Here is a 27,974-nt window from a genome sequence, read left to right as displayed (position 1 = left end):
TTTAACTATCGAGTTTAATGTATCTATTCATTTATTTCAGTGTTTATTATTTTCTTTATTCGTTTACATATTTATTTTTTTACTGTATTTATTTAAACATGTATTAATATATTATTTTAAAATATTTTTTATATAACCCTGCGTATAAAGCGGGCTACTCTTTTCGACACAGTTTCGACACACAGACGTTTCCGGTGGCTATATGTAGCCTAAACTCTGATATGGCACCATATATGAGACAAAATTACGCAATTCTGTGTTTTATGTACATGTCGTTGGTCCTTCAGATGAGGCACGGTAGCATTTTTTAGCTGGAGACGATTTTTAAGGCTCTTTTGTGACTTCAAAAGCAGCTAATCACACCTGTGTTTGTCATTTAAGCTAATTAAAGTAAGCTAACACACTTGCGGACGACTCAGGAAGCTAACACAGGTTCAGGAGGGGAAACACCTCGACTCAACTGATAAACTTTGGGTAAGTTATGAAAATGTTTTTCCTTTTGTAGCGGGGATTTGAAGGTAAATACAGGCAGTGCACGACTTTAAATCAATATTTGAATGTATAATCTGGTCCAAATGTACACAAAACATAGCGTAACCACTAATACTCAAAGGCCGTTCCCCCTCTGTCCACTGACTGCTCTTTTAACACGAAAAAATAGCAAAAAATGTGGTTATTTATTTTCTGGAGCAGTAAAACTTTGGTTTAAATATGCTGTGGTGGTTTAAACAAGAAAAACAGTGGCCTGTAATTTGAACTGATATGATTAGAAACCATGTAACCCTTTGAAACATGAGCAAACTGGTGGATTTCTTTAAAAAAAACTATGGAAAAAGGCAATGAGCAACTGAAGAAGAAATTGCCCAAAAATTAGGGAAAAAAACCCTGTGAAAGTACAAGAAAATAACCTGAAAATTAGTAAAATAAATAAATAAAGGAAGAAAAAAACCCCCCAAAACAAGGAAATTACCTGAAAAACTGTGCTTCAAATTAGAATTTTAAATATACATTTCCTCTAGCTCTGTTGAAATAATTTTATTAATCTTCCTAAAATTTGAGGAACATTTCTTTATAAGTTGGTTATTGCCTTCCCCTCCTAGTTTTAGAAAATAAATTGCACCAATATTCTCAGGGGTTCAGAGGTTAAATATTTATGAAAGGCGTCTGAAAGCTGCACAAGAAAAGTGAAGTCACTGCAGGTTTCAGAGGGTTTAATGGTCGTTTTCTGCGTCACTCAATAAGTGATGCATAAAAACAGATTTAACCTTCACAATATTTTGTGTATTTACATCAGTGAAATGACACTGGGTCACAAGCTGAATCCTAACAGGGGAGGGTGTTCACTGTTTTCAATCTGGCGCCATCTAGCTGTAAACAAGTAGAACCCATATAACCCATAATAGATTAAGCATTTTTTTAGGAAAACATTGGGCCTTATGCAGTAAAATGTCTGAAGTTTGATGAATAATCATCTGATTAAGTGTGAGAAGTATGTTGCATTATTCTCTTGTGATTTAGAAATATTATCACAACTAAAAATGCAGAAATACTTTGTTGTCACCTGCCATTTTTTTCTGGCAGCATCATTAATCTAATCGGCAGTCTTCAGAGAGCTGTTTTCTGTTGCCTCTTTGTAGAACCAGTGTAATACAAAGGACAGTGCGTTATTGTTATAATTTTATTTTTACAGAAAGTTAAGAATGTATTTATTTACACAAGGGATGGTGTAGAACACTATATATGATATATACTTTTGATGGTCTTGAAGATATGAAATCTCTGTTTGTGTTGTAATGTGTTTAGTCGAACTGTGAGTATGAATGTTATGTGTCTTTATGTAATCTAGTAACCGAAATATTGTAAATTAAAATAATGGGGTCCCCAGGAAGAGCAGGATTTAAACAGTTTAAAACAGGGGCTATTGGGGCTCTTAATAAACAAATGAGCAAAAAAAAAATTTAATCCCAGGATTCAATGGGCACTAATAAAATAAAAAAATGACAATACAAACAAAAATTTGTTCTTATAGTTTCCAACATGAGACCCATTGAGAATATGCACTGCTTTCAATTTCCTAAATCGTATTGTTACTGTTGCTGAATCAACAGATTCAAAATAAATGAAAGTTTTATTGCCATACAGACTTGCATTTTGTAATACTGACCATTAGCCTGTTGGGCATTGAGTATTAGTCCAAAAAGAGCTTTGTAAGTTTTGATCCAGTGCACTAACACTCCCAATTTTTCCCTTCAGTTCATTTCTTATCTTGAATTAAATGCAGGCTGCAATGTACGATGTCTCTGTAATTTCTACCGTGTTAACACTTTGTCAGCTGTAGGCTAAACCTGTGAATTATGCTGAAACCACAGGCTGAAACAAAGTACTGTGACGCAAGTGATCTGCTGTTCAGGGGCAGTGTAACATTCAGGCTTTGTCACGAACATGGTTAAGAGCACTTTGCAATAAAAGAGAAAGGAAATCAACATTTAAAAACTGAGAGCCTCTTTATTCAAATGCTTCAAAAGTCAAACAAATGAAGCTGGCATATTGTGGTGAAAAACACATCAGCAGGAGTGAAAACAAAACGTAATATGCTGATGATAGTGTTGATACACTCCAGGTGCCTGCAAAAACTGTCTCACTAAAAAAGGTGTGCTGCAGATGAAATACATTTGTCTTAATATTTTATGAACCTCAGTGGAGCAACAGATTTTATCAACTCAATCCACTAAACCTGAAGAACGACTGCATGTGATCAGGTCATTATGACACAAGTTTAAAAAACGCTACAGTAAATATGAATCGTACTAAACCAACTGCGCCTGAGAAAAAATCTGTATGAATGAGTTGCAACTGGACTGATACATTTTCCAAAAGACATCAAACTCACATGCAAAACACGAGGGAGTGAAATTCCCACTATTTTTAAGCAAAGACAACCCCCTCTGCATTATAATTTAAATTTTACAGTACATGCCTTCATGTGCAAATCAGTAATTTCAATACAAATCTACAGAGACATTACAGAGACAGATTATTTTTTTCCTTCAAAATAAAAGTACCAGTACAAAAATAAGAAATAAACCAAACATGAATTGGGACTTGTCCGAGTAAAAAGAAGTCCGAGCTGAATTCTGTCATCACTTGGGCTTTACATCAAACTTAAAAAAATTTAAAAACACACAAAGTCCTCAAAGGAATATACCAGTTACTTTTCTTTGACATTTTCAACCAAAATCCACATTGCAAACATTTGAGTTTCTCATATTAGTGAGCAAAATAAAAATCTCTCGTGTTATTTCTTAATTCAAACTGAAAATATAAATAAAAAGGTGTCTGATCACTCCAGAGAACATTCAAGCAGCATTTGTGCCTGGTTTGGTTACTCTGTTATAAACATAATGTTGATAGATGAAAAACATGAAATTTATTAGTCCAGCACTGCAACACACACTGTTATTTATGCCATTATAATACTGAGCGGTTCACCAGTCAGTTCGTCTGAGACCCCACGATAAAACAAGCAGCTGACGAGTCATCAAGTTGACTTAACACAAACTACTGGGTGACAAAGCTTCATGCTACAACCCTGAGACGCCAACATTTGAACACAGTGGACACGTAGTGACAAAAACATGATAAATAAAGATAATTAGTGATGCTCGTTACTGGAGGGAAGCGTGTGCCCGTTTTGTCTTAACACCTGGCCTGCAGGGTATTATGAGGTCTGACGCTAAAGGAGGCAAACCAGGCTGACCACAGTCACTGATGGATTTTTATATTCACTGAGTACATTCATCATTTTACTTGCTACATTTAGATCTTTGTATAAAACCTACAAACAATTGCTGGTTAGAAGTAGCTGGTAGAACAGACAAACCACAAGCCAACCACAGCTATAAATATGTTGCCATTTAGCTGGTGAATAGTGTTGTGCCGTCTCTCACCTGACTAACATGCCTGCTCATTAGTCAGAAATAAGGGAAAAGGAGGATGGACTGCCTTAGCGTAAACGTGCCACACCACGCTACATTTAAAAACCAAACATGACGGTGGTGACATGCTTATGCTGGTGAACGAAAACCCACAGTGAATACAGTATGACCATCCTGTAAAGAGGCATACATTGTGCACCGCTACCACAGATGTTTGGTCAGTCATAAAAATGTAGAATTTAAAGCCATGAAATCTATGAGCCTGTTTACACCGGGTGTTATCATGCATTTTGGGTGATACAATGACAAGTGGACAGCTCTTCAGCGTCTCCACATGCATCTTGAGTGACCACTTTAATCGGCTCTCTTCCCCGCTCTGAATCAGGGTAAACACGTAAATCATTGCTGTTTGCGAAGAACAAGTCTGTTGTCGTGCTATAAGCACACACACGGCCTTTACTATTTAAATGGAGTAAAATCGTATTTAATTTGACGGCTGCCTGTGTGTTGACAGCCACTCCTAGCACACACAGCCTGTTCAAGGCGTTATGCTGCTTTGCCATTCAGTTTAAATGGTACGATCACAGAACGTGGTGGACAGAGTTGTCTTGCCTTTGAGCTGACAACGTAAGTAGTAACATAGTGTCTAAGTAAAAGGGACAGCTGGCAGGACAGGATTATGGGCAGGGTGGGTATGATGTTTTGGTGTGTCATTACAAAGTTACACCGCAAACTACTGGCCTGGCATGCATACTCCAGCATTTTCGGTTGTTTTTGCAGATCCGTATGCACGAGGATCTTTCTCCAAATGTCATCATATGAGGCTGTTCTGGTCTTTACATGGCCTTAGTAGCGGCCCTATAGCATGATATCTGGTTAAAAGGAGAAAAAGTTGAATTGTTAAACTGCTGGTGTAATATCGTTGGGATGTTGAACAGCTGCTGCTGCTGTGTTGAGTTGTGCTACGTGGGCAGATTTTAAACTGACTGTTGGAGTAGTGTTGACTGTAAGGAGTAGAGTTGCTCCAGAGACGGCCCTTAAACTCTGCATCTGAGGAACTGCACCAGCAAAAAAATGCTCTCATTTGGTGGTGGTTCAGACAAGCAAGGACATCAACCGAGCAGGCGGTCATTCAGTGTGGCTGCAGACACATTAGTGTTTGCACTGCTGAAACGACGTGGCCATGTGGGGCCTGTACCACCTCTGAATGTGGTCTGAGTGATCAAATCTCAAGACACATTGAGGACATATTTGGTCAATTCACACCTGTACTTGGAGCTGTCCACTTATGATCTGCCACCCAGGATGTGTTTTAATATCAGGTGTAAACAGAGCCTAGGAGCTCTAAGCAGCACACTCGTGGTCACTCTAAGTATCAGGATAAGATATAAAACCGTGCAAGACACCAGTAAACTGTTCCAGCTGGAAGCAGCAGAGAAATCTCACTGAGACGTTCCAAACAACCTCATGACTAGAAAATCAAGTGTATCATAAATTAAGGCCGTACTCTTACCTCAATCGTAGCACAGTACTGACTCTTTGATATAAAAATAAAAAAAAAATCTACATCAAAACATCTGGTTATTTACACAATGTCAGAGTAAATATGGGTACAGCTTCAGTACACTGACATTGATAAATCCATCAGAGAAGATGATACAAGGCGAGAAATTTAATTTGTTTACAGTCCCGATCTGTGACAGCAGCCTCAAATCTACCCACTACTGGCTTTGCCTTATTTAGGGGGGTGAAGATTATTTCCACTGTGAGAAAAAGAACCAACAGTTTATAATGTTCAACCAGGAGTTATCTTTTTTTGAGGCTGGAAGAGATTAATGTCTGTAAACACTGAAGGGAAATACATGTGTATTTGAGATCTAATGGTCTCAGAAAAGTCCAAAAGAAGACGTAATCCTCACTTTATGCTACTGGTTTGAGAACTGAGCGTAAACACCTTCCCTCTTTGGTGAGCTCTCTGGTGAAGCACATGCACGGCAGAGGGATTGCCTCTTCCCGACGGGCAATCGTATTGAACTTGCACTTCTTGAGGTGGTCGGCCATGCTGGCGATGTTGGCAAACTTCCACTCGTTCACTGTGCCGAAAGCTGTGCTGAATCGCCACACCTATATCACAAATAATCGAGAGTCGATCAGTTGCTCCTCGCGATGTGACAGCGTAGTGTTACATCTTCCTCAAAAACAAGTGAAGTTAAATACTAAATGTGTTTTTAAGGGGAGACCCTACAGGTTTTTTTTTTATGTACTCGTCAATTTTGAGATTTTAAGCTTTTTTGCCTCCATCATACTGAGAGAGAGAGAGAGAGAGATGTCCAATATAATATAAAAAATACACTACAAATGTACTACAATAAGAAACAAGTTTGTAAAATCCTTTGACTCTTAATGTATCAACATAATTTTTAACTAGGCTTTCTTCAATTTACAGATTTGTTATGAAAATATGTGCAAAATATTACATATTGCATATCAAAACATAAAATTTCAAAAATTGTTACACACAAATTAACTGTTTTAATATAAGTAATAAACTGGTGAAGTTTCATGATTACATCTTTTAAAAGTTTTACCCTATTCACCTGTAGTGTCTCCCCTTAAAAAAAGCAAATGTGACTCACCTTGTCAGTGATCTGCCATGATGGAGATCCGTCATCACGCCGTTTCTTCTCCCACAGCAGGACGACCATGCCACGCATCTGGAGCAGACTAGCACACACGTCCCTCATGGTGCGGGACACTCTAGACAGCTGGCACAAGCTAAAGCTGTCCAGGAAGCTTGCTACATGTTGCAACACCTCAAATGGTAGGCTGCTGAACTGATCGCTTCGTGAGCCAAAGCGGCAGCTCTTTCTCGGGAGGTTGTCTCCGCTTCTTAAGGGCAAACCAGGCTGAACCCCAAACGAGCCGAGGTGCCTGTCATGGATGATCCTGAAGCCCTGTACAGACGGGCAGAATCGTCTTTGGGAGTAGGTGCAGCCATAGTAGGCCAAGGGGCAGCGTTGCTCCATCCAGCCGTTGAGTCCGGCGTGAATGTCCCCGTGAACATTTTTGAAATGAGATGAGAACTCATCCCGTCTGAACAGCTGCCCGCACACAAATGTGAACATGGAGCGCTGCTTTGTTTGGTATCGAGCCACACATTCGAGCACAAGGTCCAGCCTGAGGGTGTGGAAGGGGCTAGGGTTGGAGAGCTGTGGGCTGGCGTGATCGCAGGCAGAGGCCGAAGCGATGTCTCCCACCATGGTGTTGGTTGCAAGAATGGCTGAGGGGAAGGAAAATGTCTGAGTACCAAAGTCAATGTGGTAACCATCGACGAACCTGCTGTCTGAGATTCCTCTGCCTCCTGGGGAGTCACCGAGGCAAAAGAGCAGAGCTGCAGTGATGAGATCGATGCCGTGGAGGCCCATGGGGTCATCTGCTACTTCCAGGTCAGATGTGTCCACCGCCTTGTCCTCCATCTTTGCTCGAAACAAGTAAGGATCTGACAGCAGAGCTCGACGTCCATTAAATGTAAACATACTTATTCCTCTGAGCACCTCTACATTCTGTAGTTTGCGCTCCAAACACCGATACCTGAGTTCAGTGGGTAAGTGTTGCAAGAAGTTATTTCTCACGTGATCAGACAGCAGGAATGGCATTGGATGTGGAACCGGCTCTTGCTGGGGTATGGGAGGCTCCAGTGCTACAACAGGCATGTAATTCTGAGGCATCTCTGGCCATACGAGGTTGGAATCATCTATTGGCTCCTCAATAACATCTTTCTTCTCTTCAAAAAACAGCTCAACAAAATCGTTTTCTTCTGCCCAGCTGATACCATCTTCTTCTCCATCTGTCCCGACTGCGCAGTCCACCCCACCTACAGCTCCGAGCTCACACTCTGAATCAGAGTCGCTCTCCTGCATATCTACATTCTTCCCATCTTCTGCAACATAAACATCATGACTCTCACCATTTTCCCCATTGTGGAGTGCTCCATTTTTATCAGTTTTTTCCCCATTTAAATTTCCAACAATTACATCAATATCCTTGGAGTTAGTGAGGATGTCCAAGGCAGCTGCTAAACTTCTGCTTGTCTCCACTGAGGCTCTATACAACCCGTTGTAGGGCTCCTCTTCCATATCAACTGTGACGTTACCTAATATAGTTTCCGGTAGGCTTGACGCTGTGGCCATTTTGACGCTTTCATCCGCTTCTTTATCCCCATTCTTTGACACAGTGGTTGTGACCTTCAGTGACTCTAACAACATCCTCTGATCCTGCAATGCCAACGCCATGTCTAGCTGCTCCACCTCATCAAAGTCTTTGCTCAAGTTTTCATAGGATTTGCGATCGGCATAGCTCACGGGCCAGCGGTTCCACTCCATAGTACAACACACTATACTTGCTGGGCACGTCTCAAGGTGTTGTGCCATCTTGATCCTTGCAATAGTGAACGGGCAGCCAAATCCACTGTTAAGGCATGGCAGCCGCTCATATGGACACAGCAGACGGTGTTCCTCTAGTTTACACGAGTGAAAAACTGCTCCACAGACAAGAGGACAGCCGATGAGGTCGCAGCAAACACCTGCCTCTGGTCTTGCCATGCATCTTCTGTTGATGCATTTCAGGCAGTGGGAATGCAGGCCCTCCATTTTTTACTGTAGTGCTTCTTGCCGAAATGGTTCTGGCAGGGAAAGGGGTGTGAAGTATTCAACCCTGAAATAAAGTCAACAGATAAATAGTTATCATTTAAAAAACAAACAAAAAATTGGAAAACAAAGCACAGAGCTGCTGGTGTTGCATTATCCCATGAACATTAAAGGTCCCATGTAATGCTCACTTTCAGGTTCATTGGCGTATTTTGCGTTTCAATCAGAGCATGTTTGCATGCTTCAATGTTTAAAAAACATATTATTCTCATTCTGTTGGCCTGTATATACATGTTTCACCCTCTGTCTGAGACACTCAGTTTTTTTAGCGCTTGTCTATTTAAGCCCCCCTCCCGAAAAAGCTCTGTCTGCTCTGATTGGTCAGCATTTTTGTGTCTTCCACAACTGTGCTGTGGTTGTTTTTGCACCGTCACTGCAGTTGGGAAATGACAAACTAGCTTCAAAAATAGTCTTTGAGTCTTTTAATGATGAATACAGACTCCTGCAGTTTGTTGGATGGGAATGTTATTTCCTTTCATACAGGGGCAGAATGTACTTGCTGATTTGCTGTTGGTTGTAGAGGTGTGTCTGTTAAGTTTTCGACCTAGTCATGGGCGTCATGAGGCGATGCAACAGTTGGCTCTCATTCCCACTGGTCCTCTTGTAGTCTTAATTTGGAACATTTATATTGTACAGTTTAAAGCTGTGTAGATGATAAAATTGTGACATCACAACTTTATGCAAATCTGGACGCTCTGATTGCATTCCTGTTGATACTCTGAGTATCTGTATAGCACTGATACCTGCTTTATATTAAAAAAAAGACATGGTAATCAGACTTTTTACAAATGGGGCCTTTAATTTATGTTTTCGACATAACACACGTGAGGTCTTCAAATTATGCTCCCTCTCTGTACATGTTTACTAAATCTTTGGGCTGTTCAGGGACCTTTCCCAATACATCTTAGGTTTCATGGTGGGCAAATCTGAACCCTCACCTTTAACTCTCTGAGAACTGCCCTTCACTTGGAGTTTGGTGTTTTCAACATCATTTGGAGTTTCAACATCATGTGCAAACTGCTGACCTAACAGACACAACAGACCCATGTGGTAAACACCTCTGAATCATTAGCCCCGGGCTTAGTTTTGTAGTGTGCATAATAATGGCTGCTGGATAAAACGACACCCAACAACAACTTAAAGTCCCACAATAATGCAGCAAGTCCAAACCACAAAGCCACACAGGAAAGCTATTGTTCAAGTCTTTGCAGCCATCGCCAGCTTGTTAAATTACGCAAGCATAGCTGGCAAGTTAGCCAACAGCTAAAAACACAAACAACACAGCAACAGCCGGCTTTACACGTTTTTACCCATTATAATCCAAGCGGCCATAATATCACAATACCCTGTTTAACTAAAATAAGGTGTTTTAATAATAACTGCGCACGGAAACATGTGAACTGCTAAATCGAAAAACTTTAAACAAAAGAGCATCAACAACATGGCCAGGCTGTTAGCATTAGCAGCTAAACTTCGTTAGCTAATCAGTTAGCTGGTAGCTTCTAGAAACTGCTTACCCGAGTTACGGGGTTCTCCCGGTGTATGGTATCAATACTTCGTTACTTAAATCAGCGCCGTCGACCTCAGCAGCGTGGGAACTAAAGCTACATAATCATCTCACAGTGTTAAATGTGTCCAAATCTCCTTATGATATGAACTGGCTGCAGCTGGTTCTCCGGCTCTGAGTCCTTCGCTGCTCTGTCGGCGTTTGTGTTGATCCTGGAGCTGTGGGACGTCGTAGCGGTACGTCATCACGTAAATGGACATATTTAGGTCTATGGACGCAGAGCAGAGAGGACACTGAAATAGACAGACCGGGGGAATACCCCGAGGACAGTTTTACATGTAATCACTCATGAAATGTCTCTGCTGTTATTTTGGGATTTTAATGGATACAGATTGTTGCCAGGAAATTTAACAGCTAATCTGCTATCACTTTACCTTAATATAATAACCGTTTTACAAACTGTTTAGGGACTGTTTTTTACTTATCAGAGTTGGGGGATGGCTGGAGTGTGAATTTGTTTTGTGTTTTTATTAGGGTTGTTAAATTATTTTATTTTTTTTTTTTTAACAGTGATTAACTCTGCCTTTTTCTTCCTTTGCCTTATATCGCAGAATTTCTATAGTTTATCGTGATTAATTCCTTTTTTGAATCACGCTTTCAGTTTCATTATTTTGCATTACAAAACAATTTTGAACATAGACTGTATATAAAGATGGACAACATGGCAGTTCCCCGAAAGTGTAGCTTTTCAATCCCGATCGCCCCCTAGTGTCTGTCTCCATAATAAGTCATAAAGCCCGCTCTAGTGAATGGGACATAGACAACACTAAAAAATAAAATAAATGTTTGTTCAAGTGTTTGTTTTAATGATAAGTTCAGTTTTAATGAGTTATTAAATTATACAAAAGGGGGATTTTCCGCCATGATTGACAGCTGTAAAAGCCAATCCAGGTTCTCAATAACATCACCAACCGTATCCGGGATATTTTAGCCTCACTTGAGCATAGCGGGGGTAAGTGGGAGCGCATTGTCCATCTTTATGTACAGTCTATGGTTTTGAAGTCCATATTGACAAGATAAAGCAATTAAAAGCTGTTCCCATTCCAAACTCGTCTAATGGTGCCACTCTGTCAGTGCTTTTGGCGTACAACGCCAAAGGCGATCTGCATGGCCATCTATGTGCAACATGCACAGATGTGGTCTGATAAGAACGCGGTCTCACAGAACTGGTGGCGTCGTTATTGTACGCTGTTAGATGGCTGTAAAGCACCAGGTGCGTCCACATGCAACGTGTATGGATGGCATCACTTGGGAATGCAGCCAGGTGAAACCGGTGGAGTTGTTATCATACGCTACGTTATCATTTTTTCTTTAAAAAATTGCAGTAAAATAAATACAAAATACAGCCATTTAAATTTGTACCCACCCATCCCAAAGCCAAAATAAAAAACTCCAGTCCATCCTCAGTGCTTGAAAATTTATTGAAAGTGCTTCTCCCTTTTTGCACAACCCCCTCCTGTCTCATAAATAACAAACAGTCCCTTACATTCAGTTCATTCAGTTGCAATCATGTCTACACAAATTTATCTTACTTAATATATATATTTTGTGCATGTCTGTATTTTATTCCTATATTTCACCTTGTATTATTTGATGTCTTACATTCAGTTTTTGTTTTTACTGGTGTGATTTTCTTTTTTAGATTTTTAAATGAGCATCACTGGAGGGAGCCTGAGCCCTAAGATTTTATAAATTGGTCATGTGTTGTGTAGATACAGATTTTACGTGTAAAGTAACTATAACTGTAGTTAAATAACAATATTTCCCCAAGAAGTTAAGTAATATGGAAGCAAAAGTAGCATGAAGAGGAAAATAAAGTACCTCTAAATGGTACTTTTAAGTATTTCATTGAATGCACTTTTTCACTACTGTGAAATAAAAGGAGAGACAGCATAGCAGGAGACCTTTATTCAAGCTGATTTTTTACAGTTCAAGAATTTTACTCTATAAAGAGAAACATATAAAAGACTTTAATAATCATAAATCACACCTGTACATGTGTGTTTGTATTTTTACATGTTTATGTGTCCATGTCTTTGCTCAAACAGGTCCCTGATTCCCACGACTCATGAGGCCACCTCTGAGATGTGGTGAATGTTGGACAGGGTGAGCTGCGCCTCCCTCGCAGGGTAGAAGCGTCTGGAGCGAAGCCACAGCCTCCCAAACACTCCTGTGATCAGCAGCAGGACGACCAGCAGTCCTCCAAGGACAAAGGTCTCCACAGGAGGGACCCCGGCTGCATCTGCATAATAAAGAAAACAGGTAGACACACTCTTTGCATATGGATGCATAAAATTAGTGTTGAAGTTGTAAAAGATCTAAGATCCATATAGAGAAGAAATAAACATACTCAGACTGGGCTTTTCACTATTGCTTAGTAGTCGTCTGATTGGTCCGTAAGACACTGTATGAGACAGAGGGATGTCTCTCCGTATCCTGATTAATTCATCTTCACCGTCACTGGAACAGTTCTGTTTAAGGCATGAAAGACACGAAGTCTCAGTGTCACTGAGTTCACATCTCACATCAGGACCGCTTAACTTCAGCTAATGCAGCTGAAAAACAATTCTAGGCCAAAGGGGTCTATATTAAGGACATAAGCTGCACATATAGTGGGCTACTTGTCTGAACTGGCCTCTGACTACCAGTGCGAGAAATGCATGAGCTCACTCACAGGCTGGCACAGTCCCGCAGTGTTGTGGCAGATCTGGACGTTGCAGTGGAGGAAGACGTTGGTGTAAGAGCTGCCGACAAACTTGAACATTTGTATCCTGAACGTGGCCTCTGGACCTTGACCGTTCCTCAACACGCTCAGAGTCTGTTCATTCGCCAACACCGGGCAGCTATGAGAGGGAGACAAAGCAGTCAGTGAAGCCTGGTGGCAGTGAGATTTAAATCTAGAATGAAATATTGTAAAATAGAGACAAAGAAAACTACCTTTCTCACTGTCAAAGTGATTCAACACAGCCAGAGACAAATTTGTATTTTCTTTTCCCTGTGGCATTTTGAAATCACTGTGCATTTATTTGCCCTGCTGTTGCTAACAGTACCAAATACTGCCTGGTTGTCAAGGGCATGCACAGCTGTTGAGCTGAAACGCATGTGGCCTCTCGCACAGGAGTCACATGACCAGGCTCTCAGAGTAGTTGTCTGGCCGGCTCTCGAGGCAACAAATTCTCTTATTTCAGATTTCAACAGAGCTCCTGTAAGAGGACTTGGAGCTGTTTGGAAAGAGCATGCGTGTGTAGAAATAGCTCACATGCCAAAATCAGGTTTCAACACAACATCTATAAGTCTCCTGGACTATTTATTTGTACTCTTTTTAGATGTAAGAACCAGGCTTTGTATAAATCCACAATGAGATGTTTCTTTTTTCCCCTATTTGTTCATGAAATTAAAAAAAACAAAACTTTTGCACAGCACAAATTTACTTGAAGGTTTATTGTGTATGATTTAGTAGCATCCAGTGGAAAGGTTGCAGAACTGAAACTTCTCCTGTGTACCAAGGGTGTAGGAGAACTATGATGACAGACAACATGAAAACTTAAAAACATGAATGGCTTTATCTAGAGCCAGTGTTTGATTTGTCCGTTTTGGGCTACTGTAGAAACATGGCACACTCCTTGGGATGGGACCTGCTACGTATTTAGATAAACATAGACGGCTCATTCTAAAGGCCCTGACACACCAATCAGATGGTCAATGTCGGGTTCGCCGGTGAGCGTCTGACGTCCAAGTTTGTGCTGTTGTGTCCTGCACCATTGGCATAAGTCAGCTTTTGACAGTTTTTTAAGTCCAAAACAGCTTGTTGAATTTGCGTCAGAGACATAGACTGAATAAATAAAGGGCGTAGCTACTGTGGTGTCATTAATTGGTTTGCGGTTTGCCTCTTGTTTTTTTTGGAGCCAGGAAAGATTAGAGCTCTGGAGGAGCAAGGGGTGAATCTGACCTTCAGACTGCGGTCACACTGAGATTTTTTCGTTTTTTTTCTTTGGTTGATATTTTTCCTCAGCCCCTGTCTTACATTTTGTACATTACTGAAATTAACTATTGAGACCCAAAGTTTTTGTGCCAGGCTGTAAACATGTTTATTTTTGCTGTAAAGTTGGGCATTTTAACAGGGATCTCTGGGGATTTACTCTGCTGTGGGACCTAGACTCGAGTGGCCATTTAAGGAATTGTATTTTTTTGGCTCTTCCTCAGTGGCTTCATTATTCGGCTTCATTATTATTGGCCCTTTTGGCAGTTGAAATGACGTTGGAGGAAGCGGAGCTCGTTGGTAAATGATATCACTCTGATTGGCAGCTCAGCTCAGTGCACGAGAAGAGAAACGGGCATGAGATTGAAACAAGCTTGTAATATAAGGTTAGATTAATATTTTTAGCCGTTGAGCATTTTTGAAGAAACAGTTTGTAATTTCTTGTGTTACTGTTTGCTGGCTAATTAGCATCTTGAATCCGTCCTTCTGGTTTTTCAGTTTCCTCTTTTTAAATGATGAGTACAGACTACCACCACCTGCTGCTAATAAGTAATTTCCTCTCACTAAGGCGCACAACGTATGTGCTGGTTGTCCGTTGACCGCAGTCTTTGTGGTGTGTTCTAGTGCAACGTTTGGTCGAGACAGGCAACATGAAGCAATGTAACAGTCGGCCTTTGTTTGCTGGGAGCTTTTTGATGTTGGATTGTGTATCCAGCCCTTACACGAAAACACAATGATCCTTATTTTCGGATGATTACAAACTAATGAGGACATTAGTGGTCACCCAATATTGTTTTTTCAGGGCCGATACTGATACCAATTATTAGTACTACTTAATAAGACTGATAACCGATATTTTTAATGGATATGCATTTACTATAAAAATGAAAATATATCTGTTAAAAATGTAGAATTTGAAAGCGAGCAAACTCCAACACAAACCTTTGTTTAAATGCCTTTAGCAAATGTTTAATCACAACTGAGCCTTTCAACATCATACACAGCAATTTCCCTGCAACTTCTGAAAATAAAAAAAAAGTAAAAAAAATAAAAAATAGCTCTCTGAGGTGTTACAAAGTAAAAGTTCCTCCCATGCTGACACTTTGTTTGCACTTTTTCATTAATTAATTTAAGATAAAAATGCCAATACAGATCGGCAAAATGCTAGATACCGATAATCTGTCGACCCTAGAAAACATAGTTATGAATATTATATATAATTTCTGCCTATAGATGCCCCTACATGCAACACACTGGACCTTTAGAGTGTTAAAAGGTTTACCTGTCTCTGATGAAGGTGTACTGAATATTACTGTATGGATCACTGGTTGGTGTGGCCCAGCATCTCTCCATACGCAGCACCAGATGAGCCGGTATCTAAGAGACAGATGGGGTTGGGTAACAGTCAAGTCATGCTTTACTCAGAGTTATTACTTTTCCATGTTGGCCTACAAATTGATGATTCATAGTTAGTAAACAACAGCTGTCTGAGGGCTTATAGCAACATGAAAGAGAAGAAGACACGTGTCGCTGGTTGAGTGTTAGATTTCCAGCATTGCTTGGAACATCCTGCAGCAAAACATATTGCTTAACATAACGTGCTAAACCCTCTTCAAAAATAGCTGTCAATAGTAAGAATACCTGAAAGTCTAATATGTTTTTCAAACCTCAGTATACACAATCAAGACTCTACATGTATTTCACTCTTATAGTTAAATATGAGTTCCCATTAATAGAGGGAATGCTATACAAAACATTGCTTTAAAAGGTGTTTATAGTGTTTATAATGTAATCTTCATATCAGCGTGAGGTGAACACATCAAAGGGATCATTTGGATATTTGAAGTGGGGTTGTATGAGGTAACTCTCCATAGTCAGGGTTTTATCTACAGGAGATGGAGGTCGATGCCCCCAGTTTGGAGAAGCAGCCAAGCTTTGAACATAGGCTATATGTAACATGTTACACACAATTGTATATATTCTTATTGTTATTCTTACACATGTATATCTTTACTGTTAATTGTAGCAAAGCACACATATTTAGATTTTTAACTTATATACTAGTTTTATGTATTGCATTGTAGCATAATTGATTTTATTTATATAGTTTAGTTAATAGGGACAATATCAATTAACATAGTACAACTTTCACCTATTACAACCAAACGGCAAAAGGCAGTTTTATATTTTACACACTTAACACGCTCAGCAAATTATCTATATTCTGATTTAAATATTCGCATTTTAGTACTAATTGCCTTCTTTACATTTATACTTTTACACACTTACATACTCAGCATACTATACATACTTAATTTTGTAAATAGTTACATACTAGTGCAAATTGTTTACGTTCACTGAATTTCTATTTTTATATTTCTATTTTTATATACTTATGCTGATACTTATTTATACTTTCGATAATTCTTTATGCTGGCATCAGAGCACCTTTAATGAACCACTATTTCCCCTTGGGGATCAATAAAGTATGTCTGATTTTGATTTGATTACCACGAGAGCTAAGCAATGTATGGCTGTGGATACATTTTAGCAGCAGAATATTTTTTAGCCACTTAAACAATATTGTTTTAATGCCCTATTTGTACGGGACTAGTGTTACGAGGGACCTCTGGCCTATGAAAACTGCTTTGGCAATTATTATTGAAACTATGACAGCATTTTGGGTGCAGGAGGTGTATCTCCCTACACAGTATGGAAACTGTTGGCAGAAAAAGCTCAAATCCATCAGAGGAGTGAAATGTTGAAATATGATTAGATAGATAATATGTGACAAGGTGTGGCATAATCGGTTTCCTTCAGTTAATCCTAATTTAAAAAGGAAGAAAAAACAGATTAACACTGTACATGACTGCTAGTGGAGCTGTGTAGTGTTTCTGTGTTGCGTAGAGTGGAATATAAAATGACAGTGTGTATCATATCCAGGGGATGAAGTCAGTAAATTGGAGTAAAATACAGACTGTGCTTATCCTGTGCTATCCCATGCACTGCACAAAATACACATGTGGATGGTAATTTCTAAATCACATGAGGTCCTTTGGTAATTATAGTCCTATGCAAATAGAGCTTTTACATGATATTTAGAATATTTTCACTGCTTTACCTCACTGTCAGACATCCCTTTTCTTTGGCGCAACACTTTATCATCTGTAAAACTTCTGTATTCCTACGCATACCACACACTGTATTTTGCAGACCAGCTGTTTGGGTGAAATTATTCTTGATAAAATGTACACTTTAAGCTGCTACTGATTTTTTTAGGTGGCTGAATTGTTATTCTGGGTTTCAACAATATGTGTAATACTACTACTACTACTACTACTACTACTACTAATAATAATAATAATAATAACAATAACAATAATAATAATAATTATTATTATTATATTTAAGTCATTAAATATAATGACTATAAGTATAAGTCATTGATTGTGTGTGTTTTTTTTTTTTTTTGTTTTAATTTTCTTTCAGGTAATTTTCTTGGAACGTTTACAAATTTCTTGCTAATTTTGGGGTAATTTCCTATTAAATTTCTAATATTTTTGAAAGAAATCAGGCTTATTTGTTCAGGTTTCAAAGGATTAATAAGTCTGGCGACACACTTTGATTTACCATGAAAACTTTGACAAAGATGTCGTCATCTAGCGTCAGTGATGGAACAGTGGTCCATCTGTCCTCAAAGGCTTCATCTTTGTACAGTAACATTGACACTGAAAAGTTCCCGTCCTCTGTGTTCAGAGTGATGGTTCTTTTGTGAGAAAGAAGAAGAGAATTAAAGTAAGTTCACACATTAAAATTAAATCATATTACAAGTCAGTTCAGAAAAAATAAAAAATGTAAAAATAAACACTCACCTGACATCGACTCTGATCATGTTTTCTCCATTTGGTTGTTGAACCAGGTAGTTTATGGGGTAGCGGCACACAAATGTTATGTTGATATAGTTTCTCGTTATTATGTCTGTGTCGTTGTTGTGTATGGTGTTTATGAACATGATGTGCGAATCATCTGAGGCCTGAAAAAAGGGACACACATGAAGGTCAAATAATCTTCTAAGAGACATTTGAATTGCAAAGTCCAAACAGATTTCTTAAACTGCTTTATATTTTTTTAATACAAGAGTTGATACCCGCTATGCTATTTTTTGTGAGAGGTGAGAACAACTGGAGAAATCTGGCGTGGATGTTAGGTGAAAGGCAGCTTGACGACATTAGGTGTCTCATGTCCAGACAGTGTCTCTTCTTACATGTTTTATTTAATTTGGTCGATGAACACGCAGCTCAAGCATCCTGCTGACCCACTGACCCTGATCTGCACTCATTTACCTTGTGGCCGTTACACAGCAATGTGTTTGCAGAAAATTATCATTTCATTATTGATTAATCCACTAATCCTACCTTTGTTTAGTTAATCTACATTAGATTTAGAAACCGTGAAAAATCACACTTTTCTTGCAATGGTAACATCTTGAATTTTTTTCTTAATCCAAATATATTTAATTTTCTATTGCGTTAGAAAAGCTGCGATGATTAATGAATTAGTTGTACACTATTAGAGTAATAGCCAACTAATTTTTATAATCGGTTTGAGTCTTTTCTTTTTTTTGAGAAAAAAAAGTTTAAATTCCAGCTTCTTAAATTTCAACATTTTCTGGTTTCTTTATGACAGTAAACTGAATAACTTTGTGCTGTGGAAAAAAAGACATCAAAAGAACAAAAGAATCAACAGATTATTCAGCAGTGAAAATAATAGTTAATTGCAACACATTAAACTAAGAAAAGCAACAAATTCTCACATTTTCTAACCCAGAATCTTTGACAAGTTTAGTAGTAGTAGTAGTAGTAGTAGTAGTAGTTGTAGTTGTAGTAGTAGTATTTTGCATTCTGATGTGTTTTTCAATGACAACCTTCTATTTTTTTCTTTGTGTAACCCTTTTTTTCAGTGTTAGTATTTTTTAATTTATTTAGTCTTTTTAGTTTTTTGTCAGTTTCAACTTTCTGTCAGTGATTTGGTGTGGAGGGGGAGAGTTTGAGGGGAGGGTCAGAGACAGCGTGATTTACATTTAGCCTGTTTTTCAACTCACAAAATGAGTGATATGAAGAAAAAAAGACATCTTTCTTAAAGTTGTAAGAATGACAGTAAAATTTAACAGGAGTCTTTGAGGTGCTGTTATGTAACCTCTTTCCCAAGTTGTAACTTCTACAGTTTTCATCCTTTCACACTTTAACTGTAAATGTGAGTGACACTGTTCAATATTCAGCCATTGGCAGCTGACGTAGGTCAAACTGTAAAACGTGGCCGGGTGAAAAGGTTGTGTCTGAGGTTTGTCTGAGCTCCTGCTGGGCGCAGACGGAGGGTGGCTGCTGTGGTCTCTGAGCAGCTTGAATTGCCTCGTTCTCTAACACTGAGACGTCTTTTACAACCTCTTGGTAAACACACAACCCCCCACTATGAGCACCAGTGACAGGTCTCTGCTGCCAGCAACAGGTCTTCATTACGCCACAACAGGCACCTGCGCTTATCAACATGAAGGCTCCGTGACGATCACTGAAACATGAGCGAGGACGCTGTCATGTTTCAATAAAAAATGTCTGACCTTTAACCCAACAATTCAGTCATTTCTTTACTGACGGCAGGTTTTAAAGGCTCTAAGTTCAAGGTGAAAGCAAGATTGACAGCTATGGCATTCCTCTCCTTTAGCAACAGCCATCTAATCCAGCGCGGGCTTACTTTCCTCAGCCGCTATGCGAAAACCTTGTAAACTGCTGAGGTGGTGTACTGGGAGATTTCTTCCCCGTTGGAAGCTGCGTTAACCTTTTGCTTGCTTTACAAGAACGCATTCCAAGCGAGCGATTCAAGCACACTTGTGCGCAGAAGTAGGGATTTACAGCTCGCCAACGTTTGAATCTACAAGAGTGGCTGGATTAAAATAATCAGGAGGCTAGTTGGCCAATGATTTATGGCCTTCCTATTCAGTGAGCATCAACAAATAATCATCATTTCCATGTAAATCCTGATAATTTAGAACTGCGAGGCCATTCAGGATCCCCTTTGCTGCTTTGAATAAGGCCCTGCGCTGTTGTAGAGAAAAGGAACAACGCCGCCCTTCTTTCTTGACATACACGCCACTCCCCCCCTTCTTCTTTTCTCCGCAGTCTTTTCTGTCTGGGCTACGAGTTTGTGCCTTTCTCTGTCCGTCTTATTATACTTGCTATGAGCTAATTCCATAGTGTCCATCTGAACACAGAGCCTCACAGTGCGCATTTACGTCACAGCAGGAAAAAAAAGCCTCTGGTCTTATTCAAGGTATTTTTTGCTGTTATGTAAAGTGCAATAAATCGACTAAAGTAGCTCCTTTTTTTGGCGCTGAAGAGATCCTTATTAGGGAACCAGTTCCCACAACAACCACAGACATCGTAAAAAAGATAATTTATTATGATGGGGATCTTATGATGTCTATGCTAAGTGTAGTTTGTCTTTATCCTTTTGTTGGAGGTTGTTCTAAATGTCTGAGTTCACGTGCAACGTTTGATTAGTTAGACCCCTGCAGACACGGCCCTGATTGAAAAGTTGTCATTGATTTTAATGTTAAAATGTGGAGCAAAAGATTGAAGGTGATACCATTATTGTTCCGCAGTCCGAGAGATTCGTCTTTATGCTGAAAACGTAGTCATCGCCGACCTCAACGCCACGACACTCCGGGTCATTTAAATGCAAATCCCAAACCTAAACAAAAAAAAACACACACACACACACAAATCTATTATTAAGTAAAACTGCACTGCAAATAGTTTAGGACATCAGCACTGGGGAATGCCTACATTGAGAGAATACATTTGACTTTTTTTTGGTGTTCACTTACATAAACTGGAGGCACTTTGTTGAGGAAAAAAGCACTGGGAATAACAACCTCCATATGGTCGTTGGTGCAAATGACAGTTTCATTGAGCTCTAAAAGAACGAAGATAAAAACAGATTAAATCTCATGCAACAAGTATTCCTTTTTTAGATAATGTGAAGAAATTTTTTCTTAAACCTCTTTTGGGTACTTTGGGTTCTCTGGTGAGAGGAGGGCAACACACACACATGTTTTGTTTTGTTTTCTCTATGGTGTTTTTGTGTATTTATATGAATCTAGGATGATAAGAAAGGCATTTGTAGATATCACAGGGCTATGTTTCATGTATATTTGCTATTAACTTGAAAAAATGTTTTCAGATGGATTTTGGGCTTGCATCATTAATGCTGTTTGCTTGAATATTGGAGGGATTTTTGACTTGTTTTTGTGTGATTATGGACACACTTCCAACACAGCTGGTAAATATCATGCAATTATGAGCTGTATTTAAGCACTGTGTCACCTTAAAATGTTTGAATGTGTCTTTGAAAAGGTCCTTGAGACCAAAACATTGATACTTTTTCCATAAATCAGTGCAGAGTTATTAAGTGTGACCAGGAATTTACGTCTTTCTTTTTACTTTGGGCTCTCTTCCAATCTCTCTCTTAGACTCCAAATACCGTTATTTTTACTTATTTTGGGTATCATGTTCAGTCGCATAGACAATCTATATATTCTACACACTATATATTATACACACTATATATTATACATATAAAGTCAAGCTATCGATATCTAAGTGTCAGGAGTTGAACGTACTCAAGTACTGTAGTATTTCCATTTTCTGCTAATTTCAACTTTTCACTCAATTTATGACAGCTAAATTTAAAATATAAGATTAAGCAAAGCAACAGATTTATAAAGTATATGGACTATTCTTAAAAATTAATATGATCTTTATAGAGTAAATGTCGTTAAAAAAGGGAGTTAACATCAACTTTGACCAGCGACATGAAAACGCTGCTTACACACTAATGCATAAATAATAATGATCCAATAATACCGTGTTTGATAATCTGCTATAGATTATCGGCCTGGTTGATTATCAGGGCTGATATTTGGCATTTTCCCAATTATCTGTGCTTTATTGTAATGATTGCAAAGAAAGTGTCGGCATGGGAGGAACTTTTACTTTGTAAATCCTCAGGAAGCAATTTTTATTTATTTTAATTTAAATGTTCACTTGACATTATATAAAAAAAATTGCTGGGAACTTGCTCTATATGATGTTGAAAGTTTAAGTTTTGATTAAACATTTGTTGGAATTTGTTATATTCCAAATTCTACATATTGACAGAAAGATGTTCATTTTTATTGTAAATGTATATTGGTTCCAATATCGGTCTCATTAACTACTAATAATCTGTATCGGTATCAGCCCTGAAAACATTATAATGCAGGACTTTTACTTATGATTGTGGTATACAGAAGTATTCAGATCCCAAGTAGAGGATCCAAATGTATTTTTCACCATTGCTACATGCTTAATGCCAAATTACAGTGCTGCTGCTATGAAAAAACTTTATTTCCGTAGTCGACCTACAGAAAGTTCATTGAGTATTTGTAACACTCCAACAGTTTATCAATTGAGGTCCAACAATTCTCTAGTGAAGTGAAGTCTATTCTCGCCACTAGTTTGTGTTATATTAAACATAAATTTTAATTTGTTGTAATGCTGTTTGTGAGATTTAAGCATTTCCTCAATTTTGTGTTAACTTCTTTAAAATTGAGATTTTTGATCCATCCATCCAGCTTGTGCAAAGAGAAATGTACAATACATGAACATACCTACATATTCTCAAAAGAAATTAGTTGACTTCGAACTTTTCACTCAACCAATGCAGCTTTAGTTGAGTGAATAGCTCAAATTCAACTTAACTGAATTGTTAAAACTCAACTAATAAGCTGCTTAAATGTTACAAAAATATCTGTAGGTGGATTCAGCAAATAACGTTATTGAAATTAAAAAGACCATTTCAAAGAACATTTCAAACGTAGGGAAGCCCATGCTAAACCAATAATCGTCAATATGAAAAATGACTCTTTAATGACTTCCCCCTAAAAAAGCAGTTTATTTGACCCTTGACACTTCACTCCCAGGTGTGTGATGTGAGGTGTGAGCTCACCCTCCTCCTCCAGCTCCAAATACTCGGCCGAGGTGACCATCCTCGTGGTGAACAGTAACCAGGCAAAAAACAAACTGGCAGGTGCCATCTTCCCAGGACTCTCCCTCTGGTTTCTCTCAGCTCAGCCACTCCGCTGTCTTTTGGCCCTGAAACTCTGTGAATCTTCTGGGGACTATTCACCACAGCGCGCTGTCACCACAAAACGTAGGACCCCTCTCTTACTCTGACCCTCGAAACACAGCTCTAATGAACTGGGAGCCTCCCTCCGGCCTTAAAACACCAGCTTGAATGATGTCCCCGCCAACAATGAGATTCCGCACATGAATAGGGGGAACTGAGGGGAGTCCAAGGTAACACGTATGTCACCGCCTACTGCGGCCATCTCCTCTTAGTAAACATCTTACTACTGTTTCTTCCTACAAGAAGTCTGGTAACCATGTGAAGAGGAACAACAGTACTGGGCTGCCACTCTTTGTTGTCTACGTCCTTTGTGTGGACATTTTAAAATCTTTACTGGTGCGGGAATCCCAGTCAGTCAGGCGAAAAGAAAGTCATTATGAGTCAAGGGCAATTCAGCCACGATGGCAAAGACCTGCGAGTGTATGTGTGTGGTGGAACAGACCGTAAAATACTTGAGCAAGCAAACACGAGATTAATTTCATCTCATTTAACAAAGCTTTGGAACAGGAGAAATGTCATAAAAAAAGCTTAAAATCTGTTAAACATTGTCCAGACAATTTGTAAGTGGTAATAGAAGAAAAAAGATAACTGCTGCCATGAGGCGGAAAACTTCTTCACATTTTCTGACTTTTATGAGTGTGATTTACAAGATTAGTTTCCAAGACGTTGAATCTTGTGCTTTTTTTGTCTTGCAAATAAGACAAGGCACAAGTGTTGGGCTCAATTGTTTTAACGGACAAATAGCTTTTAAGAAGAAAGTCCTGCTGCAATCTCTCACTTCAATTGTAAAAGAGTAAAAGTAAGTGAAGGTCAATGGCTTCCTTCCTGCTTCCACTTTTACTACACAGAAATAAACCACAAAAAAAGCACAGGACAAAAAGAAGCTGGTCATAACAGGCTGACACCTCGCCATCGACAGACGTTTATTTCCTGATTGTTGTGAGAATGCCTCGATCAGCATCTGAATTCCCCCATTTTCAACAACAGTGAAGTTGTATACAAATGCATATACTTAATAATAGATTAAAACAAGCAACAATACTGTACAGTCTAGTCAAACGTGATCGTCAAACATGTACTTGAGCATCAGACGTAGTTATTGAATCCGTAAGTTACAGCTATGACAAGTGAGCCAAATACACAAATACTCCAAAGAGATTAAAAATTCCAAACAGTTAAGAGACATGTTGTAGTCTGCTGTCAGTGATCTGATAAAATATCATATTGGGAATGTTTTCCATTACTTAAGTATTTTAATATTTAAAAAATGTGCAAAATAACAGTAATTCTATCACCGCGGTGTACAGAGTGAGCTGTTTTTGCCTGTGTATCTTCAGTAGGTGATCCATGCTTGTGTGTCCAGGTGTTCAGATTCACTCCAGATGTTCTGTGTCTTCAGTGAACAGATCAGCCAGGTCGGCTACTGTCAGTACGGCAGCCTCCGAGTGCTTCATAGTTGTGCTGGTGTGACTAAAATGTGAAAAAAGAAGCTTCTATCAGTACTTTCATTCAGTAGTAATCTCCAACCCTTCACCCTTTGAAACTTGGAGCGGCGCCACTTTTCTTTGCTGATTTCAGACGTAGACAAAGTATTTAAGCCCCTGAACCCTGAGCAAATCAGTGTTAGTTATTTAAAACATGGGAAAAAAACACTGAGCAACTTGGTATGAAATGTTCCATAAACTGCAAGAAATTATTATATTTAGAAAAATGTTTGTAAAAAAGCTCGGGAAAATGTTTAGGGAAAAGAAAAAAGTTAGAGAAAAAAATGACATTTGAAATTATGTTACAGAATTATGTAATTCTTAAAAAAATTTTTTACCAAGTCTTATTTACCTATTTGTAATTTTTTTTCGATTTATTTATTTTACTAATTTTCATGTAATTTTCTTGTACTTTTTTACTAATTTCTTGCTAATTTTTCTGGTCATTTCTTCTTTCATTGCTCATTGTTTTCTTCTCATGTTTTTGAGAGAGATCACCCCAATCTGCTCACGTTTCAAAGGGTTAATCTCAACACTCACCTGAATTTATAGGTTTACATTAGAAGTGTACCAAAAGATAACTATCTGTATCTGTATCTGTATCTGTATCTGTAACTATTCAGATTGAAGACTGGAAGTGGGCATGCTTATATCGAAGGTCACATTAAATTGGGCATATGTTGAATTTTTTAATATTCATTGGCAAACATCAAAGCATCAGTTGTGACAGTTTTGCCTCTATAATTTATACATTTGGCTCTGCAAACATCATAGCGGTCAGCTCCCAGCCCACATCTTGCTGTGTAGGGGCGACTATAGGAAAGCGATCACTTTCCAATAATATGTAGTGAAAGAAATGACCATTCGGTGAAATCAAAGCTCTTTACTGGAAACAGAATGGGCATTTTTATCTTGTGTTCATTCACAATGATATGAATCAATCTGAAGAAACATAATGGCTGAAAAACAGGTCAATCATGATTTTTTTCCCCCTGAATTATATCGAGTAACTTCGGGTAGAGTTAATATATTTCCACTATTCAGGTTTGGGTACATCCCTAATTTAAAAGCAGAAAATTTACGGTATTTTGTTTTAATTCTTACGTTTTTTCTGCTGTCTTCAGCATTGCCTGCATTCTCTCTTCAATGGTGGATTTGATAAGAAATCTGTGCACAAATGTTGGCCTGGTGGACAGAAAAAACAACAGAAATCAAACATAATGAACAAAACAGTAGAGATGTGTAATTAAGCGTAACATTAAAGTAAATACTGTACAGATAACAGCCATGATTAAACCCATTAAACATCCTTACAAAACAAATATGATAAAAAAAACTTTCATTGTATGTAGATCGAAACATCGACATGTTTATATTTGCAGGTCTAAACTTTAAATACTGTTTTCTGTCTACAGATTGAACTCGCTGCTTCTTACTTGGTTTGTCCGATCCGGTGCACTCTGCCGATGGCCTGGAGCTCGTGAGCCGGGTTGAGGATCGGCTCCACCAGCAACACGTGTGTCGCTTCGATGATGTTCAGCCCGTTGGAGCCGGTGTGGAGAGGAAGGAGAAGGATGTTGATCTTCTCTTCGTATTTGAAGGAGCACAGATTCTCCTGGAAAATTGAGGTCAGTGCACGAGTTACAATCACACCTGGGTCAAGGGATTTCTGGATTTTAAGCTGTGTGGTAGTTGTAATTATTTGGTTGCACGTGCAGGAAAAAGCAACTATGTGGTTAAGTGAGGTGAGCACATTTGTAAATGTTTACAACAAAAATTCAAACCTGGAATTTGTGAATCCCATTAATTTGAGAGAACTCCATGTTGTTGTCGAACAAGGCTTTAGCAATGATGTCCAGGACACTCAGCCACTGCGCAGCAGAGAGAGAGGAACAAACTGGGTCAGATCCAAACTCGATATGGGCAAAATAAATCACTACCTTACAGAGCAGGAATAGTTTACAGTTACCGTGGAGAAGACGAGACACTTGGCCCCAGGGTCGGTCACTTGAATCTTCTTTAGTGTTCTCACTACCGCCTCCACTTTGGTAGAGTGACTTCCCTGATAAAGTTTTGTTAAATTATAATTACATACATTGCAATGCATGAATCAAAGTATAATCCCCTAATAATTGCTTGTTAAAGTCATAAATAACATCTCAATAATTCCGGTGGGCAACAAAAAGCATATTTTGGACAATTAGGCCTAATTATCTGAATAGATTAAGCCATAACTAATACAATACAAATCCTGGAGTTGCAAACTGACCTTGACCGGTATGTCCTGGTCCTGGCTAGATGACTGGGTGGTGAACACATAGGAGATCTCTGTGTGGGATGTGGTCTGTCTACAAATGGCACATTTGATGGCACGCCGCCTCGAGCCCACGCTATACTGCTCCACAATAATAGCAATGCACTCGTTGCAGAAACAGTGGCCGCAGGTCAGCACTGCCCACTGCAAAACAGAGAGTGAGAAAACACAGTGAATAACCGGATATACCGTCACACGATTACACGCCTCTGCGCACCAGTCAGGTCCGTGAAAGGTCTGTGAAAACATGATGTTTCACACACAGTTTTCCCCAAGCAGCGCAGAAGATCTATACAATCAGCATATTTTCAAGGTGGGCACTCAAGGTTCATGAGTTATGGCCAATAACATGTTTTATGAGGTCACCTTGACCTTTGACTTTCAACTATCAGATTCTAATCAGTTCATTCTTGATTTCAAGTGAACATTTGTGCCAAAATTTGAGGACACTCCCTCCAGGCCATATTCAGATACTGCATTCACAAAAATGAGACAGATGCAAGGTCACAGTGACCTTGACCTTTGAATACCAAAATCTACTCAGCTCATCCTTACGTCCACTCGAAAGTTTGTTCCAAATTTGAAGAGATTCTGTAAAAGTGCTCTTGAGATATTGCATTCAGAAGAATGAGACTGACAAGGTCACATTGACCTTGACCTTTGACCACCAAAATCTAATCACTTCATACTCAAGATCAAGTGATTGCTTGTTCCAAAATGTAAAAAACATATAATGAGATATTACGTTCAAAAGAATAAAACAGACA

At 38.9% G+C, this 27,974-nt stretch overlaps 3 protein-coding genes and 1 long non-coding RNA gene across 4 annotated transcripts in view; 1 reads left to right on the top strand and 3 right to left on the bottom strand.

The window, feature by feature from the left end:
* Positions 1 to 8: 8 nt before the first annotated feature.
* Positions 9 to 26,505, top strand: LOC148187418 (uncharacterized). The gene is made up of 3 exons (XR_015778629.1): positions 9 to 474; positions 12,257 to 12,470; positions 26,309 to 26,505. It is a non-coding gene; the product is annotated as an uncharacterized LOC148187418 (long non-coding RNA).
* On the bottom strand, positions 2,486 to 10,390 carry fbxo30a (F-box protein 30a). The gene is made up of 3 exons (XM_042501008.2): positions 10,159 to 10,390; positions 6,572 to 8,648; positions 2,486 to 6,059 (listed from the first exon to the last, which is right to left on the bottom strand). The coding sequence occupies exons 2-3, from the start codon at positions 8,582 to 8,584 to the stop codon at positions 5,856 to 5,858; spliced, it is 2,217 nt and encodes a 738-aa protein (XP_042356942.2). The 5' UTR covers positions 8,585 to 8,648; positions 10,159 to 10,390; the 3' UTR covers positions 2,486 to 5,855.
* On the bottom strand, positions 12,110 to 23,522 carry LOC121953581 (pancreatic secretory granule membrane major glycoprotein GP2). The gene is made up of 9 exons (XM_042500746.2): positions 23,230 to 23,522; positions 21,068 to 21,156; positions 20,827 to 20,931; positions 18,060 to 18,220; positions 17,818 to 17,953; positions 15,470 to 15,564; positions 12,883 to 13,051; positions 12,559 to 12,679; positions 12,110 to 12,450 (listed from the first exon to the last, which is right to left on the bottom strand). Exons 1-9 carry the CDS (start codon positions 23,315 to 23,317, stop codon positions 12,275 to 12,277), a joined length of 1,140 nt encoding a protein of 379 aa, XP_042356680.2. The 5' UTR covers positions 23,318 to 23,522; the 3' UTR covers positions 12,110 to 12,274.
* shprh (SNF2 histone linker PHD RING helicase) overlaps positions 24,301 to 27,974 on the bottom strand; it is an 18,396-nt gene continuing 14,722 nt past the window's right edge. Inside the window, exons 25-30 of the mRNA XM_042500944.2 lie at positions 27,163 to 27,351; positions 26,863 to 26,955; positions 26,678 to 26,764; positions 26,330 to 26,508; positions 25,998 to 26,078; positions 24,301 to 24,879 (exon numbers count right to left, since the gene is read on the bottom strand). Of these exons, the coding sequence (XP_042356878.1) occupies positions 24,783 to 24,879; positions 25,998 to 26,078; positions 26,330 to 26,508; positions 26,678 to 26,764; positions 26,863 to 26,955; positions 27,163 to 27,351 (726 nt within the window). The 3' untranslated portion in view covers positions 24,301 to 24,782. The remainder of the gene's footprint in view (positions 24,880 to 25,997; positions 26,079 to 26,329; positions 26,509 to 26,677; positions 26,765 to 26,862; positions 26,956 to 27,162; positions 27,352 to 27,974) is intronic.

Source organism: Plectropomus leopardus, chromosome 14 (genome assembly GCF_026936395.1).
Source record: "Plectropomus leopardus strain MGB_pleo_1.0 chromosome 14, ASM2693639v1, whole genome shotgun sequence".
NCBI lineage: Eukaryota > Metazoa > Chordata > Actinopteri > Perciformes > Serranidae > Plectropomus > Plectropomus leopardus.
The sequence above is the reverse complement of the archived record's forward strand: the minus strand, read 5'-3'. Positions and strand labels throughout refer to the sequence as shown.

Bases quoted from the DNA above. Each gene is read 5' to 3' on its own strand.
- fbxo30a (XM_042501008.2), bottom strand. From the start codon at position 8,584: ATGGAGGGCCTGCATTCCCACTGCCTGAAATGCATCAACAGAAGATGC. The intron at 6,060-6,571 runs GTGAGTCACATT...TTTGTGATATAG, and splicing joins CATGGCAGATCACTGACAAG to GTGTGGCGATTCAGCACAGC.
- LOC121953581 (XM_042500746.2), bottom strand. From the start codon at position 23,317: ATGGCACCTGCCAGTTTGTTTTTTGCCTGGTTACTGTTCACCACGAGG. The intron at 20,932-21,067 runs GTAAGTGAACAC...TTTTTTGTTTAG, and splicing joins ACAAAGTGCCTCCAGTTTAT to GTTTGGGATTTGCATTTAAA. The intron at 12,680-12,882 runs GTGAGTGAGCTC...TGCCTTAAACAG, and splicing joins CTGCGGGACTGTGCCAGCCT to AACTGTTCCAGTGACGGTGA.